General features: G+C 44.2%; 1 protein-coding gene across 3 annotated transcripts in view; it reads right to left on the reverse strand.

Annotated features, from left to right (window-relative positions):
* Positions 1-279: 279 nt before the first annotated feature.
* Positions 280-19,197, reverse strand: part of LOC119494273 (storkhead-box protein 2-like) — a 65,142-nt gene continuing 46,224 nt past the window's right edge. For all 3 annotated transcript variants that reach the window (XM_037780030.1, XM_037780031.1, XM_037780032.1), the window contains exons 3-4: positions 5,465-7,886; positions 280-727 (exon numbers count right to left, since the gene is read on the reverse strand). In XM_037780030.1, the coding sequence (XP_037635958.1) occupies positions 523-727; positions 5,465-7,886 (2,627 nt within the window). In that variant the 3' untranslated portion in view covers positions 280-522. The remainder of the gene's footprint in view (positions 728-5,464; positions 7,887-19,197) is intronic.

Raw genomic sequence — 19,197 nt, forward strand, 5'->3', positions numbered from 1 at the left:
GCTGATCTGGAGCAGCTGGAATGAGAGTGGAAATAACATGACCTGAGATTACAGATTATACAAACATAACCCACTCACACACACACACACGCGCACACACACGCACGCAAACGCACACACGCACACTAGAACCCACGTGAAAGTGAAACAACACAACAGCAGTGTGTAAACTAGAGGCTGTAGAATGACATGGTCAGAGTCTGCCCAGTGGCCTGGTGTGTATATGTCTGTGTGAGTGTGTGTGTGTGTGTGAGTGTGTGTGACACAGAGAGAGAGAGAGCAGTTTCCTGGTGGTCTATATTTCTCTGTTTGTATCTGTCCGAGTGTACTGTATGTGCCAGTGTGTGTGTTTGTGTGTGTTAATAGCTATAGTTCCACAGTGGGCCTGTGGCAGCTCCACTGATTCGGTCAGTCTAAAGATGTAACAGTCCTTGGGGGGGGGATGTGGGACTTTTATTTGTCTGGCCCCTCTCCGTTGTGGCTCTCGGCGCTCCACCCACAGCAGCCCTTTAGTTCTGCCCCTTAGACGCTGGTGATTGACGCAAGGCAAGCGCTGGGCTTCTGGAGTTTCTCCGGTTGGGTGCCGGCAGGTTCTGGGATGGTGCGGAAGGAGAAGGGGGTGGCGGTGCCGGTGGTGATGCCGAGGTGGCCGGGGCTCAGCGCCAGGTTCTGCCGACGGTTGCTCTCCACTATGGAAGAGGTGTTAGACGCTAGGCTCTCCCGTGTTCTGCGGAGAGACGGTGACACACAGTGAGAAATGATGGAACCACGACAGCAACTGAAGCGCTCCAAGCTTCCATTTCTGCTCAGAGGAAACAACAGGACTGGATACATACTACATACCCTGGATGACAAACATTCTGATTATCATCATCACATCACAGAGGAATACGCAATTAATCAAAGACGGAGGATTCGTTCTTGACTACGTGACCTGACTATCCGGAATTAACATTAAAGATATCCACAACGTCATCGTGACTAGTCAGAATTCTTATTCCAGATATCTATAATGTCATTGTGACTAATCTAAACGACAGTTAGATATAGCTGTAATTCAGTTCTGACTATCCTAAATAACAGTTACAGATATCTCAAAACTCATTATGACTGGTCAGAATTGTTGTGCATGACGTTGCTCATCAAGGCTTCCCATTGGATATCGGCCCAACGAAGCATCTGAACAATGTTAGCTACAAACTCATTTTAATCAAAACGAGCCTTTAGTCCTCCGAGCTGGACACATGACATCAGTCTCCATGTGCAGCCGGCTGTGAGAGGAGTGGTCGGGACCGCAGTGGATCAAATAGTTAGAAAATGAGCTCATCATCAAGGAATCTGTGGCCAACGACAGCTTTGTTCACTAGGGAGTTGTGGTAGAAATTGACAGCGTATTGTAGATTTATTGTCTCCAGACACACTTTATAAACCCATACGGCATCACCTACTCACAACTCTAATTCTAGATATCTGTAATTACATTTTGACTATCCGTAACTCCAGTTTGAGATATCTACAACGTCATTCTGACTAGTCAACATTTAATTTTAGATATCTAAAAAGGACAATGTAGATATCTAGAATTGAGGGGAATTAAAGATATCTTGAACTGGAATTCTGACTAGTCAGAATTAAATTGTAGATATCTGAAACTGGAATTACGACTAGTCATAATTCAGGTGCGGATATCCGCAACTGAACTGTGGATATCTGTAATGACAAAACCCCATACACATGAATGGCAAAAGTAGTTTGAATCGTACTAGTCAAAGTGTAATTACGGATATCTAAAATTTGAGTTTTGCCGGGTCAAAATAGAATTAGGGATATCTTGAATTAGAATTTTGACGAGGAAAAATGGCGTTGCAGATATCTCTAATGAATATCCTGTCTAGCCATTAAATGTTAAAACGGCTTGCCATCGGGGAATACATATTAAGCGGGGGGTCTGAGGAAAAACTTTATCTGCATTCTGGTGAATTGTTATGCACCAATCTATGGTGGAAATGTCTTTTTTCATGTCAAGGCTTTTCTTAACACAAGACCGGCATCATCATACTGCCGTTGTTTGTGTACATTCCTGTTCCTGGAAGTTGTTTCCTAGCACATGACATCCCGAGCTATGACTGGTCGGGAAACAACGTGTAGTCTGTCACGTCGCGACCAAGTCATGGCAAGAATTTATGACTCTATAAATCGCCAAATCTGACACAGTGACCATCGGAACAGACAAAAACAATGTGTAGTCTGAACCCTGCATAAATGTGCATGTGGCACCTATTCCAGTCAATAATTAAGTCATTAATTTGAATGAATTTATAAACCCATGGACTTTATTAGCTCATACTGTATGTGTTTCAACAAGATTTCTGCTCATGTTCAAAACTTTCTGCACATTCAAAAAATATCCCATATATCTGTGTTCTCTTTTTTGAGAAAAAAGCTGTAATGTTATGAGAATAAAGTCATAATATTTCAAGAAAAAAAGTCGTTATATTACGAATCTTAAAGTCGTTATTTTTACGAGGAAAAAAGTTTTCTCCAGACTTGGTTTTCTCCAGACAGCTGAGACAGAGCTCAATGGTGATGATGTGAAAGGCAGCCAGAATCTACCTGTCCTATAATCTGCTGTGCATTATGTCATTGCTCTGCTGATGTGGTAGTATTCCCTTCACACCGTCTGACAGACAGTCTCTGGATGAGACAAAGGGGAAGCGGCTGTACGCTGCTCTTCATCGGAGGTGGAAAAGATGAAACTAACTGAAAACACTTCTGATCGGGCACAAATCCCACCATTGTGTAGCTTTTTCCACACAAATGTTAACTTCACCACCTCCAATAAAGTGCAGCTCACAGCCGCTTCCCGCAAGCTTCTCAGTGGGAAGCATCCTGGAGTAGTGAGACAGTCTCAAACAGAGCGAAGCTGTCTCTGAGCGAAGGGGACGCAGAGACAACGACACGGAGCTACCGGTCAGAGGAAAGATGCCACATTGCAGTCCAAACCCTTTACAAGTCAAATTAACTGAAGGCTACAGCGGCCTATGGACAACCAGGAAACATGCACATATGACTCGAAGCAACCTATTCTGACTTTGATCTTGAAATATTACATTAAAATTACGACTATATTTTCGAAATATCAAGACTTTTTTCTCGTAATGTTAAAACTTAATTCTCGAAATCTCAGATTATTATTATTTTTTAAACAGTGATACTCTGTTGTGGTTGACAGACTAGAATTCCACCTTTTGGGTTATCTTATTATTTCGCTAATTTGGCTGTATAACGCCCGGGCCACACATAGACCTTGTTTTGACAGTATATTGACATCATACCAGCAACATTACTACAGTTTCAATGTCAATATCTGTAGAATAGGTCACGGACATGAAAAAAGGTAAGAGAAAAAAAAAATCTTAAACAACACTTCCTGTTTTTCTTTCAACATAAAAGCCCTCTAGCGTTTAGCTAACAGATCAAGCTAAATGGTAAAGTTACCTAGTTCCAGGGAATGAAATTCGCACCTGACACCTGACAAATACAGGGTAAATGTTGGCTGAGGCAGGTAAAACTTTCAGGTCACCTGCCACCATGGCATATATATATGAAGAAATATTATTTTTTAAAAAGCAATGCCAAAATGAAAATTAAGGTTACATGATATATTCCATATTTGTACTGTCTGGTACCACTGACTCAGTGTTTACAGGACTAAAGCCTTCTAGATGGATTTCAGAAGTGGCCGACAAAAAATCTGGAGTGGCCGGTAGAAATGTTCAGTGACCTGCCACAGTGACAGGTGAGGAAAAAACTGAATTTCAGACCCTGCCTAGTTCACAGACTTTTTGTAGTTTTAGTTGACCCACAAGTAAAAAAACAAGGCTAAAGTAAGCATGGCTCACATAACCCCCGCTAACCACTTGAGACCCCTACTAAAGTAGGGCCAAAGGTTTTGCCCTTTTTGAACTAATGGAATTAGTTTATTGAGCACAATCTAGCTTGTTATTATCAAAACGTTTGGGCACCCTGGACTTCTAACCCCCAAAAGACATAACTAGACCTCACTGTCAACCATCATACCAAATTTGAAGTTCCTAAGTTAAATAGTTTCCGAGTTCTGCTCCGGAAATGAAAGTGTGACACGCTAACGGATGGAAGGACGGACACGCGGAGCGCTATATACTAATAATAAATCTACTCTCATCTGCTCTATACTGGCGTGTGGAAAGTGGTGCCAGCCTCCCTGGTCTCTTTGGTCCTTTTAATAAAGCAGTTTGGTGAACAGCTGACAACCAGTTGCTGCACGTAAGTGGCAATTGTAAACAATACCCAGTAGGGGCTTCATGATTCTCTAAATCAACGATTTGATTGAAACATGCCATTGTTAGACTATGGAGTCTGGATTTGTAAAGATCAACATATCATTGGTTTTATGTCCCCTTTATGCCGCCGTCATTTACACTTTCAAGTTTAAACGAGAACTGAACTCCCTTTTTATTTAGAAAGTGTTTCAAAAAATCTGACTACAACAGTCAACGATATAAAAAGCTGCATCTTATCAATATCAGTATCTGTGTGACCCACCTCAGTATCTGTGTGAACCCCCTCAGTACATCTTCTAGCTTGTTGCTCCCCCTAACAATATCAGCTGCTCTGATTCAACAATGATGAGCTGAAAAAAACCTACATGTAGGCTGAAATTCAACCACGGTGACTGACCCAGACTGTGTCTGTTGAAAAACTATTGATAATACTTTACAACTGCAGAAGGACAGGATTTATTCTTGCAAATGTCTCCTGCAGTCTTCTCTGTTCTCGTGTGCCAGTGGGGCTAAAAAACAACAACAATCAGCTTACCTCAAAACTAAAGAGAAATGAATGAAAACATTTAGGCTAACAATCCCACAGTGCAATCTGATAAACGGAAAATGAGAGCGGTACACATACTTGCCAACCCTCCCGATTTTCCCGGGAGACTCCTGTTTTTCATCGCCCTCTCCCGGTTTCCTCCCGGGGTCACAATTCTCCCGTATCTTAGCCTGTTTCTGGAACTGAACAGTTAGCATAATCCCTACTGTTTCCACCCGGACGACAATAGAGCTACACCAACTGTCGTTTCCCGGCGGAAGAGAGCAGTCTATGCTCGCGACACAGCGCAGTTTGAGCTCATGTTTGAGCTGAGCTCGCCACAGCGTGCAACGCCCAAAGTTGGGCTTTGCCCGATGCAGCGAAAAGTCATCGTGGCGCGGCGTAACGGGTTTCAGAGCGCATCAAAAGTTTAACATGTTGCAGTGTACTTATTATTTAGTTATTTTCACTCTTTTAAAGTCACCATAATGCAGCAAATAAAGCCTCTGAAATCCTCCCTTTTTTAAGCAAGTATGGTAGTACATGTGTCTATATTGTACCGGGAACAGAAACTATGAGGTATGTATGTATGCAGTATGTGTATACATGTTCTCACCGTGGTGAGTTGAATCCACTGTCAACAGTGACGGAGCTGGAGTCCATACTGTCAAGTCTAGCAGAGTGGGCCGACTGCTGGTTCTGACTGGGCTCTGGAAGGTTCTCTTTAGCACCAGGGAAGGTGAGGGTTCTTTCAAACCTCCTCTGTAGATCCCTCTCCTTCTCTCTCTCCAACAGCCACTGCATGGTCCCTGCTCCACCTCCTCCCATTCCAGCAACACCTCCTCCGGCCTTTTCGTCCTCTCGACTCTTAGTCCCCCCCTCGTCGAGTTCGTCGTCATCTGAGACGTTGTAGTAGTCAAAGGAGGCCTCTGCAGCACTGGTGGCGGGTTCGATCCCCTGTGGGGGAGCAGACGGTGTGGCCACCAGAGGTTTGGGAGCATCAAAGGCCTCCTGGGAATCAAGTGCATCGCAGGACGAGGACATAGTAGAGGAGGCGTGGGCCGGGGGTTTTCTCAGGGAGCTGTAGCCGGGCAAAGGGAGGCTAGGAGGAGGTTTGAAGAGTGTGTCTTTACTAAAGATTTCCTTACGTTTCTCCTGACCAGAGGAGGCACTGTGGGGAGGTCTTCCATTAGGAAGGGAGGGTTCGGGGATAGAGAGGGGTATCGGAGGCAGGCTGCCACCCTTAGGTCCCAACTTCGACAAGTCCTCCTTGTTTTCTAGAGGATGGGGTGTATGTCTGTCCGTTTGCCTGTCAGCGCTGCCTAGTTTTAATCCGTCATGGCTACTTTTGCCTAGAGTTCCCAGTGAGTTCACCGCTGTGAGAGCAGCCTCAGAGGAACCGGCGCATTGGAAGTAATCATCGGGAGGGATGGCGGGGAGCAGTGGTTTGGGTGAGTATGCCGGCAGGCTGTCCCTGCTCTTACTCTTCTCTAAACTCCTGCCACCATCCAACCCCAGAGAATCCACAGGCAGTTTAGCCGAGGGAGGGGTGGCACGAGGGTAGTGAGAAGAGCTCTGATTGGCTCGCAGGGTGCCGTCGTCGGTGTAGTAACGGCTCCGGTCGTCGTAATAATCGGGCGGTCCAATCAACCCGGCTCCGAGTGGTCCTTTAGAATTGTCCATGGATCTGGAGCGTTCCTTCGCCTTGTCACTGCGTTCGTTCCTGGACTTCCTCTCCTGGGTGTGGGAGTGCGAGCGGTGGACTTTGGAGTGGTGGGCTGAGGGGCCATGGCTTGGCTCGGGGAAAGGCATTTCTGTGCGCCGCTTGGCAAGCTCTCCGGACACGTCCCACTCCGGCGTCACGGGCAGGTGGGAGGAGTCGAGGATGTTGGGGTTGCTGTGTGCCAGGTGAAGGCGGGCCCGTTGCCGCTCCATGGCCAGGGCGTGTTCCCTCGGCGACCGAGCCAGCGAGGACGAGTAGGCTCTGTAGTCCCTTTCGGCCAGCTCCAGGTGGGAACCGTCGCTCGGCTCGCCGCGGGACGCCCTCGTCTTGCTGTGCGAGCGGCTGAGTTTGGTCTGAGACTGCTTCCTGTGTCTGCCCCCACTTCTCCTACTCCTGGAGCTCTGATTGGCCGATGACGCTTTGCTCCTCTGAGCGCGCTCTTCTTCGAGGCGCTTCATGACCGCTGTGTGCCTGGCGAGGTTCTCCACCGTGAGGTCAGGGTTGATTCTGCGGATGATCTCCATCTCTACTTGGCGCGGCAGCTGGCTGGGCGCCTCCTCGTCGCGGAGCGGCCACTCCTCCGGGGGGAACTGTGCAGAGAAGGTGGCCAGCTGCTTGGTCTTGTCCTTCTTAAAGCTCAGACGAAACAGCTTCAAACCAAATTTCCGACTTCCTGTACCACTTCCTCCACTTGCTGGTTTCTCTACCTCTCCGGTTCCTCCTCCTCCTCCCCCTCCCCCTCCTCCACTTCCCCCTCCTCCCCCGCTTCGGTGTTTGGTGAGCGTGTCCGTCTTGAAGGGGAACCCAAGGGTGGTGCGACTCTTTTCTGTGTTGCCTCCTGTTTGCTGAGGAGGTGTCTGCGGGGAGTGCGGGGACGAGTACGCCTCCCGGTGGTCTTTGGGAGATCGACGCTGCAGGGTGGTGTGGTGGCTAGGGGGGTCGTCTCCACGGTAAGCGTTGTTGAAAAAAGCATCCACAGCTCCTCCACCTCCCCCGCTGTGGTTTTGGCTGGACTTCTGGTGCGTTCGATCTCGCGTGGCTCCAGAGGTGGACGGGGTGATGGTGCCGGAGAGAGGGGAGGTGCACTGCGTCTGCTGATGCTGCTGTTGGTTCTGATGTGGCTGCTGTTGGTGTCGGTCGGCGGATCGCTCGTCTAAGTGGTACCACTTGGAGCTGGTTCGGATTAGGCTCGGAGTGATGAAGTAAGTCTGAGGGGTTACGATAAAATATCCGTCGGGCGTTGGGTAGATCTTCCGCTCACGGACCAGCATGCTTAGCGTGTGGTGCAGAACCTCCTCCGTTGGTGTGGGAACACCTGAGAAAAATCAGAGAAAAAAAGTAGTTAGAGTAGACGCATTTCACACAGGTCCACATTAGATTCTCTTTTTGTTAAGTTTAACTCAAAGGAATCACACTTCAGGAGATTTTTTTTATGAAAAAAATATGTTTATGTGTAAAACCAAAAAACTATGTTCAACTTCCCAGTATGAAAATGTGCACATACTCTCATAATGCTGACCTCAAGAGACTGAAATAATGAAATTCATCTTGCCTGGGACCTCATCCAGGGCTCCTGGCGGTCCCTTTTTAAAAAAAAATCTTTTTTCAGGGTCTTTTTTAAAATCTCTTTTGTAGAATGAAAGTGTAGAAAAATATATAATTTACTACAGAAAAAATATATAGTTCTTATAAATGGAGCAACATACGTACAACTAAGTAAGAAGTACTCCACACTTTTGATGGTTTTGATATTTCATCTACTGTAGACGGTGAAGTAGAAAATAATCTTTAAAAGCATGCAGGTGTAATATTATCCCCATGCTAAATGTTAAAGTGAGTACATGTATTCACTGCAGTTGCAGAAACAGTAGAGTACAGTTCATAGAAACATTCAAATACAGTAATAAATAAATATTGAAAAAGGGAATCTGGGCAACCAGATGAAAAATAACTAGTTATCCACTCTAGGTTTAAAAAATCTTAATAGAGCCTGCATCCCTCCACAGAAATTGATTCTTAAAGGCCTGTTTAAAACACAGTGCGTGTCAGATTGTCTCAGAGCGTCTGAAACCGTGTTTCTAACTTTCAGAAACGAATGATCCTACAATTCTGTGTGAAAGTAGGTAGGTTTTTCATTCTCCACACAACTACCTCTGTCACTTTTAACATGTACAACCGAGTGCAACAGCATGAACGCCTTTGAGGAGATACTGTCTGAACATGTGCACCGTTACAATTCATCATGTATTGTCCCTCTCTGTTACCTCCTTCAGACTGACACAGTGTTCACTCAACCTCTGTGCTACTGCTTCTTTTTATCTGTCATTATTTGTCTTTGTTAGATACGTTTCCTCTTTTCAATACACCTTATCTATGATTAAAAGAAATACTTCAACTTTATAAGAATGGTCTCATACATGCAGGTACATATCAGTGGCGGCTGGTGACTAAAAAAATTGGAGGGACATGAGGAAAACCAACCCACGGTGTCATGTCATTTTATTTAGTTATTCCTCTTATTTTTGCACTTGCACCTTCATTTGATGTATGAGCTCAGTGCTGCTTGATATAAGTGCTCTCATTTTTATATGTCATATAGGGGGGGGGCTTACATGGGATTCTGATTTATTTTATTTTTATTTTGTAAATCTTTTAATCTGGAAAGCACTTTGCGCTTAAGTGTTATGTAAATGAATATTATTATTACTACTACACTAGTTGCCTATAGGCTACTTTCTTATGTAAAATGAAAAATGAAGCAGTAAAACAATGGCTTATAAGATTTCTTAAAGACAATCACTGCAGCCTCAGGAGTGTTTGTAATGTGTCACTAGAAGTCTGTAACTGTGGGTCAAGCCCAGACAGCTTATTTTTGTGTCAAAATATTGATTTCTTCAGTAAGTAGCCGTGTGATAAGCGGGATAATGTACAACTAGCTGGTCAATGTTGAGAAAGAATCCCCGTCAGGGCGATGAGAGACCCCGACGCGACGGGGTGCAGCATCTCCTTGTCAGGGATTCTTTCACGACACTGACCCGCTAGTTGTACATTATCCTTTACTTAGTAGCTATCTACAACTCAATAAAAAGCCCTAAATTAAAAGTACTTGTTTTGTTATGTGTTTAAAAGTAGTTCACAATTTGCACGTTATAATTTATTTCCTAATATGCTGCTGTCTGATACTTCAGTTATATAGTTCATCACGTAGAATACAACCCGCTGTCAATCTTGTATTCTGCTGGTTGTTGATTGCTAACACTCCAAGGGAGGATGTCATTTTACGTGTTTTGGCCAATCACAGATAAGCACGAAAAAATGAAATGCATTGAGTTGATAGAAGAGGTCCCGCCTCAAGGGAGGACAGCAGGTGCTCGTCCTCCTCTACGCCCCCTCACGATGCCCACAACCACTTCACACACACATGCTGCCCTTTCCCCTCCGCCCTGCAGGTGTCGCTGTTGAGGGATTTTAACAAGGATTTGAAGAAGAAAGACAAAATATTTTATAAATGATATTGAGATGTGGTAATGGTTCATTTCAACCAATTACTCTTTTTTTTAATATTTTGGACTCCCTCTTGCCTCTCAAAAAATAGAGGAGGAACCTCCTCTGCCTCTGTGGACCAGCCTCCACTGGTATGTTCCTTCTCCACAGTGCAGTTCACGAACACCACAGGAGAGTTGTTTCAGTCGTTAGAACGATCGAGCCCAAAACGAGTGTTACCGCCTTTGTTTTTGACTGTAAGTGTGCATCCATTGAACTGTACAAAAACACACATACACTCACAAACAAGCTTAAACTGCTAACAAAGGTATTCTTGTACATCCTGTCAAGCCACTTGTTCTGCAATAAAGTTTCCTAATTGAAACTTCTGGACTATTTGTGATCTGACCGGTCACTTCAGTGGTGGGTGGTGATGTTCTGAGAGGAGATACGGTCAGACATCCTCTCATTTCACTTTACAAACGTCCATACAGCCGTTCTGCTTCGACCCTCCTCCCGTTTTCCTCTCTTCTCTTTCTCATTTATCCTTTCTGCTTCTTCTCTATTCTTCTTTCCTGCTCTCTCTCTCTCTCTCTCTCCTCCTTTCTCTTCCCTCCATTAACCTCCATCCCTCTCTCTCTCTCCTCAGTATCTCCTGCTCTCTCTCCCTCTGTCAGTCTCGAGGTATTACTGCCAGTTACATCATAGCAGCCTTTCAGCCCAGCCAGAATGATGCAACTCAATGCAGACAGACAGACTACACACACACACACACACTCACACACACACAAAATCACAATCACACGTACACACATATACACACACACACACACACACACACACACACACACACACACACACACACACACACACACACAGAGAGAGAGAGTGTTTGTCCATCCCCTTTCCTCTCCATCTTGTTGATAAGAAGGCCGAGCAGAGGGAAGGAGGTGGAGACAGGCTGTGTCTGAGAGCTGCTGCTATGGATTCAGGACGGGCTAATCCGGACATCTACACACACTCACACTTCCACAATGTAATACACACCAAGATGTATGTTGATGTTACATTGATCACTCTGTGCCTTCAGTTTACCGGCATCAGGGGGAAACTTGTACCAGCCGTCTTCTATTAATGATGAGAATAGTGTGAATGACAGTTTATGACAGGCTCCAGGTCCAGACCGGTTGGTACACTGAGAGCAGGTGGTGTACTGCACAGCTACTGATTTCATCTGCCCGTAAAACTGAAAGTGAGTGCACCTGAAATGTTGCTAATAATCTCTCATCCAAGCCCCCCCAGGAAGAGCACTGGTTGTTGATGCCAATTTTCGTAGTGGCCAAACGGCGGTACTACAACTTCCGTGCCCGTCACGCGATGCCATTGGGCCCAGAAAGACTTTTTCCCATCAACTTACATTTGGAAAGAGATGTCTGTAACTCAGTAGATATTAGGGGTGGAACGGTTCACAAAATTCACATTTCGGTTCATATCACGGTTTTGGGGTCACGGTTTTCGGTTCGGTAAATTTATGTTACAGCGAGGAGGTCAATTTCTGATTTCAACATGCTTTGGCAAAAATAAGTAAACAAATGTTTGCCTTTACAAAAGCATGGCTTACATAAGGAACATAAACACTTCCTCATTGACAAATCTTAATTGAAAGAATAGGTCTTCTACAGTAATTAGTACAAACTGCTGCTTATGCTAGTTTATACGGGGCAGGCACAACAGACTAAAATGCACAAGTGAAGGCTCACGCACTTCGACCATGTGCTTAAATTGTGTATTGTTTACGATGGTGTGTTCATGTATGCAGCGATAAACACTCTTATAGCATTAGATATTACTTTGGCACAGTGTGAATCTGCAGTGGGAGACTGCCTGAATGCTGTTGGGGAAACGGACTCTCCGTCCAGTCTGCTTTTGTTTCGCTCCGCTAATCGACACGTTCGGGTGATGCCGTCGTAATTAAATGTTTCATGTGTCCCCATATAAACCCGACACTTGTTCACTCATGTGAATGAGACAGGCAGAGTTAGCAAGCCCTGTGACTGAGCCATGTGACCGAGCGGACGCTACTGTGCCTGCTCTACGGGCCCAATGGATGTGGAAGATCGCCAGAAGATCCGGGTACTTTTCCACTCGGAGGTCGAGCCATTTTGGCATAATGCTTCACTGAGCAACTTTCATAGGAAAGAACGGGGCCCGACCTCCAACACTGTATCAGGTTCTCTTTATACATCCATGCTCTCATCTCATCTCAAGTACAGTGGGTCAAAGTGGAAGCAGGAAGTGGGTGTGTAAACTGTGAGGGATGTTTATAATGGACAGTTTGAGGAGGAGGATCATTTTACCGTTCTCATTTGTTTTCCTAATTCAGTTTGACAAATTTTCTCCTTTTGTCCAGCCTGTCTGATCATCTTATCGCTCGTGCTGACCTATTATACTTCTTATTAGTGATGTCATTGTATTCCCAGAACTGAGTAATTAAAGCAGCAGTGGGTAGAAATGGAGCAAATATGATTAAAAAAAGTTATTTCTATAAAACGGTCACTATATCGTGACAGTAGTTCATGAGACAGGTCATGTGAAAAAAATAATTTGCCTCTGTGTTCTCCGGTGCTCCTAACGGCATCTGCAAGATTTCACAGACCAGAGGAAAACAAGCAGTCAGAGCTGATCTGAGGTCTGCCGTCCAGCTTCCATCTATGAGAGCCGGCTATCAATCACTCGCGAACCCCGACCAAACGGTCAAACTAGGCAGCGCTGATCAAATATGAATCAATATTCTGTTACTGTAATGCCTATTTCTCTCCTCAAATGTTTTCAGAATCATCTTGTAGTGTACTGTTTAGCTGTAAAATGAGAAAGTTTGTGACCCGGCAGCCATGTTGAGATCAGGTTGAGGAAATACCAAGCACCGCCCACCAGCCGGAGCACAGCCAATAGGAACGCTCTCTCTCTGAAATGACCTGTGATTGGCCAAAGTCTCCCGTCACGGGCTAGATTTTCTGAAGCCTGAAAACAGAGCCATGAGGAGGAGCAGTAGTCTAGTTTTCTCTCAGGACACTTGAATTACAATATGCTGAAAGGTTATTATGGAATTTTTGTCCAATGATGCCAAAAATATACTGCCTACTGACACTTGGTGAGTATAATGTTATTATTACTGAGAATACTAATTGCCAATCCTATGAAAATAAGACCCAAGTTTATCATGTACACGCCCCATGAGTCAGATGCTTAGCATAATGGCCGGTGTGTGAGATTGCGAGAGTAGAGCAGCCTCAACCTTTAGTAGGTCTTTTAGTGTCAGATGAGCTCAAGTACCCCTTCATCCACAGCACCCATCAGTTTAAATGTTTTTGGAAAAAAATATAGCTATTAAATTGCATAAAAATGGATAATATTCAATATTCATACAAGATACAGTGATCCTGGAACTGTCCATGTTAAGGCTTGATCTCTTTTATAAAATTTGCATTCATACTGCCACAGAAGCTGCATGTTTTAAAGTCCAACTGAAATTAAATTGCATGCTTTTTTTGTCTGCTACAGCATGCATTTCTGCTCTGTAAACCACTTGTCCTCTGTTGTCCTTTGAGAAAAAAAAATCAGAAACCAAAAGGGAGAAATGTATATACCTATCTTTGTATTCATATGTCAGAATACTGTTGTTTTTCTGTGTACGTATGGAGAACTTGTTTCCATACAGCTAATTAAGTGGCCTCCTTTTAAACCATATTTTCATAAAGCGGTAATGTCGGTGTTCTATCATAGGCAGATGGTCCCACTGAGCCAGCCTGCTACGCAACACAAGAGCCACAGACCTTTGGACAAAAACCACATTAGCTTTCCTGCTAAAGTAAATGCTGAATGGACTTACATTTATATAGCGCCTTTCTTCCGACCACTCAAAGCGCTTTACACTACATGTCAGCATTCACCCATTCATACACAAATTCATACACTCATGGCAGATGCTGCCATGCAAGGTGCCAACCTGCCCATCAGGATCTGATCTAAATATTCATTCACACACCGGTGGCTCAGCCTTTGGGGGCAATTTGGGGAGCCACCAAACAATCATTCGCCGGGGAAAAGTGCTGTTTGCAGGATAGATTGGAAATTAGTTGCTCAGCTGCAGCACATTAAGTAAGGGATAATGTACAGCGAGCCCGTCATTATTGTGAAAGACACCCCGAAAGGGCGATGCCGCACCCCGACGCGCAGCGAACTCTCATCGCCCTGAAGGGGTGTGTGTCACAACAATGACCAGCTAGCTGTACATTATCCCGCTTTTACACGGCTACTTGCTGAAGAAATCAATATTTTGACACAAGTCAAGTCCGCTAGAATCCGACATCAAAACTGCACCCATAGCAACGGTCTGTTATACATAGCAACGGTCTGCTATAAAGAAATAACAGACCGTAGAACACCGTGATTGACCGATCAGAATCGAGTATTCAACAAAGCTGTGTAATAAACAGCATATAAATGGTCTGCAAATATCACTTCTGTCAGTTCACAGGCTGCGCTGGTCCTTATGCTGCATTCACACAAAATCAGGAACTGCAGCGATAAGCGCAGGGATGTGTGGCGGTGTGGGAATGCCACTTTGTGTCCCATTTGGTTTTTAGATTTGGTTTTGGTGAAAAGTTCCTTACATGGGTTAAGATATTGCTGCCGTATATATATCTCCAGTGGCATCTGTGAGAACTAACAACAACTATTCTGATTATTTTCCCCTAGGTAGAGGTATGAGGCAGTGAAGTCCCCTATTCCCACTGATATTTGCAGCCACCATTGAGTCACTTGCTATTGCACTAATGACGAATAGAGATGTGGTGGGCATCACAAGGGGAGGAGTCCAACAAAAGTTATCTCTCTATGCAGGTGACTTACTACTTTATATATCAGACCCAGATAAGGCCATCCCCCAGGTCTTGACCATCTTGATATTTGGTAGTATCTCCACTATCTACCACTTAGTAGTGTAGTGGCTACGCTCACTACGCTACTAAGTGGTAGTATAGTGATCTACTGCACATGTGTGGAACATGCCTTCCAAGTGGACAGTATAAACTATTCCACGCGTCCGTGGTGTCTGCAGTTGTCCGTGTACACATACGTTAGGGAGTGTAACCGAGAGAGTGTAGGAGGAGTACAATCACTTTAGTAGACCTCTACATAGACACACTTTCGCCTCATTTGAGCAATAACAATCAAAATTCTCACCGTCTAAAACAGTTCTGTCGGCATTTACAATTAAAAGACTGTGTCTGGCAAAACATTCCAAGAAGCCCAACAAGCAAGACATTTAGTGTCAAAGTTTGTCGACATCTTTGCGAGCAGATCAGACAGCTCGACCTCCAAAATAAAACAGAGTTGCACATTGAAATTGCTGATGATACACAGAAGGTAGCACTTGACAGAATAAAATCCTGCTCTATTAACGCCAGGCTCAAACTCATATAGTTTAAAATAGTAAATAGATTTAATTTCTATATGGCTAAACTGCACAAAAGTTTTTCTGATCTGTCTCTGTTGAGTGCTGAGGACACTCTTGCTCACCACCTTGCCCAAAACTTCAGAATCTTTGGTCACATATTTCAACGGTGCTCTACTGTTCTACTTAAACTCACTTTAATTCCTGACCTTTAAACTGCTTTACTTGGGTACTCCAGAGTTGTAGAGAACCACACAGCCTTAGTGTTCTACTTACTGTGGAAATCTGACTCTGTCCCCCAGTCTGAGACCTAGCTAAGAGAACTGATGCAACTTTTACCTGCAGAGAGACGCTGTGGCCACTCTGCACAATGTTCTAATTTGTCAGACACCAAATACTTTACATATCCACATACTGGTAAAAAAAATACACCATCAAATCTTTCATAAACTGCAGCAGCACACATGTTGTCTCCATGCTGAAATGTCCCTGTGGTCTGGTTTATGTTGGACAAACAAAAAATTTGACATATCTGAACACAAACCTGCAGTACACACACAAGACATGGATTATGCTATTGCTCAGCACTATGCCCACGGGAGTAGAAAAAAAATTACCCTCCCCAGAGGTTGTGACATTATCAACTCACTGCTCCGCAGAGAAATATATTGGATTCATATTCTTAACAGGGTTTAGCCCTTTGGCCTGAATGAAGAACTACATTTGTCATGTTTCCTTTAATTTGTTAAATGTGATGGATTTTATCTTTGTAACTTCAAGAGATATCTGTGTTCTTTTGTTCTCGGTGTGATTGTGGGGCATGGGGTGTTGCACAGGGACATTGACAATGGCAACTCCCACTTTCCCACTTTTGGATCCACTATCCCATAGATTTAAAATCCTGTTCAACCAATTATCTAATGAGAATTGCTCACTTGTTGTAGGATGACCATATGTATATGTTTGCCTTTTGTCTCTGTCCTCTTTGACTCTGATGAAGACACATTGGTGTTGTTGAAACGTTAGTCTGTTTCCTCAATCAGTGTGCTCCAGTCCTTCCCCCTTACTAATTCAATGACACAGTCTGTCACCTCTTGAAACAACAGTCACTCTAGACACAGTGAGTTCATTCATGAAACATTGTGTCATCCATAGCTACCACTCCGCCCCTTCTCTAAGCTTAGGAGTTCTCTCAGTTCTCTACAACTCTACAATGTCATTTAGCAGATGCTTTTTTCCAAAGCGACGTACGTCTGAGAGTTCGTACAACACAAGTAAGGATCTAGATCGGAGGGAACAACGTCCGTAAGTGCCAACAACAGCTTCAAGTCCGATCGGACACAGGTGCCGACAAGCAGTGCACAGAGGCAATGCACAGGGTGGATAGAAGCAGATTTTTTTTGTCATCATCATCATCATCATTAGCAATATCAACAACGTCATCAATATCATCATCATCATGAATATCCTAATCAACTTCAACAACATACTCAATATCATCATCACCAGCATCAATGTCAGGAAGTGCAGAGCTGTTCATGCTTTTTGAACACCTTTTTATTAAAGGGACTCTATGTAAGAATCAGAAATTGCTTGTTGACACCTGTGTCGCTGTTAACAAGTCAACAAAAGTCAGCGCCCTGTTGCTCGTGCTTGTGCTCGCTCTACATAGACATGAACGAGCATCGGTCAAAACAGTGAGGCGACACACGTCAGCTAAAACCACAATATCACTCTATATTTCAGCTGCTTGGCAGTAATGTTAGCTGACCAGACGGAGGTCTCTCCATGAATCAATGCTGATCCTAGTGTTGGCTTTTCCTGCTTCAGCCTCCCAACCGCGGTCGGAGGGAACAGGGGAGACACCGGAGTTTTGGGCGGAGACGACAACGTTACTCGCTCCGGAGCCCCGTCTATTCACTCAGCAGCAGGAAACAACACGGGAGACCTCTGTTGGTCTGAAGGATTTGCAGCATTTATTTCTGCACAAACTTCCACTGTACATTTACTAGGTATTCTCAGAGCTATACTAACTCTTCTGCAGGAGGGATACGAACAGCGGAGTGACGTGTGCTGTTTTGGGGTGGTTGAAGACCAGTCGCGCTGCGTTCTGGATCATCTGCAGAATGTGCATGCAGGAAGGCCTGCCTCTTTAGTAAAAGTGTCTCTCAGCAACTGCGTGAATATCTCTTCAGTGGAAACTCTTTGTGCTATTTAGGAGAACTCCTAGTAGTAAGATAAGATCCTCTGTAAGTCTCTGCACAGGAACGCACCAAATCTGGCAACCTAACCGTGACAACAAAACTTCGGGAGGCTGCTCACTGTCACTTCACCTACATCAAGTAATTGTCGTCTAAGGCAGGGGCGATTCGTCGACGTAATCGATTACGTAAATACGTCGATTTACGTAACGTGCGTCGACGCATCGGATGACGTAATGAAAATGCTCTGCGCCCGGTCCAAACATGGATTCTGATTCCCCCAGAGAGCAAGAAGCGTAAAAAAAACCTCTAAATAAATCCATGTCTAAACCATTTTAAGTTTTAAGTTAAGTACTTAAGTAAAAATACTGATGAGAATTATTATTATTATTATTAGCCTAATGTCATAACACAATAGTGCTGTGGAAATTAGACCTGTTTTAATATGTGCCACTATTATCATTATTCTAATGGGCTTTCTGTGTCTCTTTTCACAGAAATCATGTTTCTAGGTGAAAACATCACTTGGGGGGACAGGTCGGCTTTATTCAGAGTCAGAATGATCACATCAGTGCAAACGATTTTGATGAAATTGTCCCATATGGGTGAAATTATCCTTCAAAATCAGTCTGAAGAGATGACTGAGCCACAGATTGACACATTAAAAACTCATTGATAGACTGCATAGCAGCTGGGCAGACAGCTGTGTGTGTGTGTGTGTGTGTGTGTGTGTGTGTGTGTGTGTGTGCGTGTGTGTGTGTGTGTGTGTGTTGCCTGTCATTACATCATACGAGTGCAGTTGCTTTGGTGACATGACGCAAGTTCTCTAAAGAGGGAAACCCGTGCAATGTATAAAGACAGATTAGGTCCACCATGGAACATGACATAAACCATTTGATCAAAAATCAACTCCTGAAAAATGATAAATGGAATAATCATTTTAATTCATCAATCAGTTGATTGATGAATTAATTAGCAACAATTTTGATGATTGATCCATTGTTTTAACTTGTTCTTAACCTACTCTGGTTTCATATCATTGTATACTGAATGAAAGTGAAACATCACTGGGGTACTGAGAAACGGTAGCTTGCTCTTTTCATTGCATTGAAAATACATGACATGACATTATAGACCTAATCAGGGTCTGAAATTAGCACCCGCCTGAAATCATCAGGACACCCGCCACTTTGGCAGGCAGGGAAAACGCTAGTGATGGAATAGAGAACCGTAGCTGTCCGCTTTCTTGGCATCTCATGCCTCCGTGACTATCGATTCCTCTTATTGATGCTTTCCGACAGTTATGCATGCACAATGACGCGTACGCACGCTTTATCATGTTTCAGTTTGTTTGACCGGAGACAAGGCGGAGAGAAAAAAAGCGTTCAAAAGCATGGCGCTTCTAAACCTGAGGGGGTGCACCTTATTTCTCCCTGATAATGCGACACTGTGAACAACAAATCTGTGTTTAAATCAGCAGGAGGAGA

The sequence above is a fragment of the Sebastes umbrosus genome, chromosome 9, assembly GCF_015220745.1.
Source record: "Sebastes umbrosus isolate fSebUmb1 chromosome 9, fSebUmb1.pri, whole genome shotgun sequence".
Lineage (NCBI taxonomy): Eukaryota > Metazoa > Chordata > Actinopteri > Perciformes > Sebastidae > Sebastes > Sebastes umbrosus.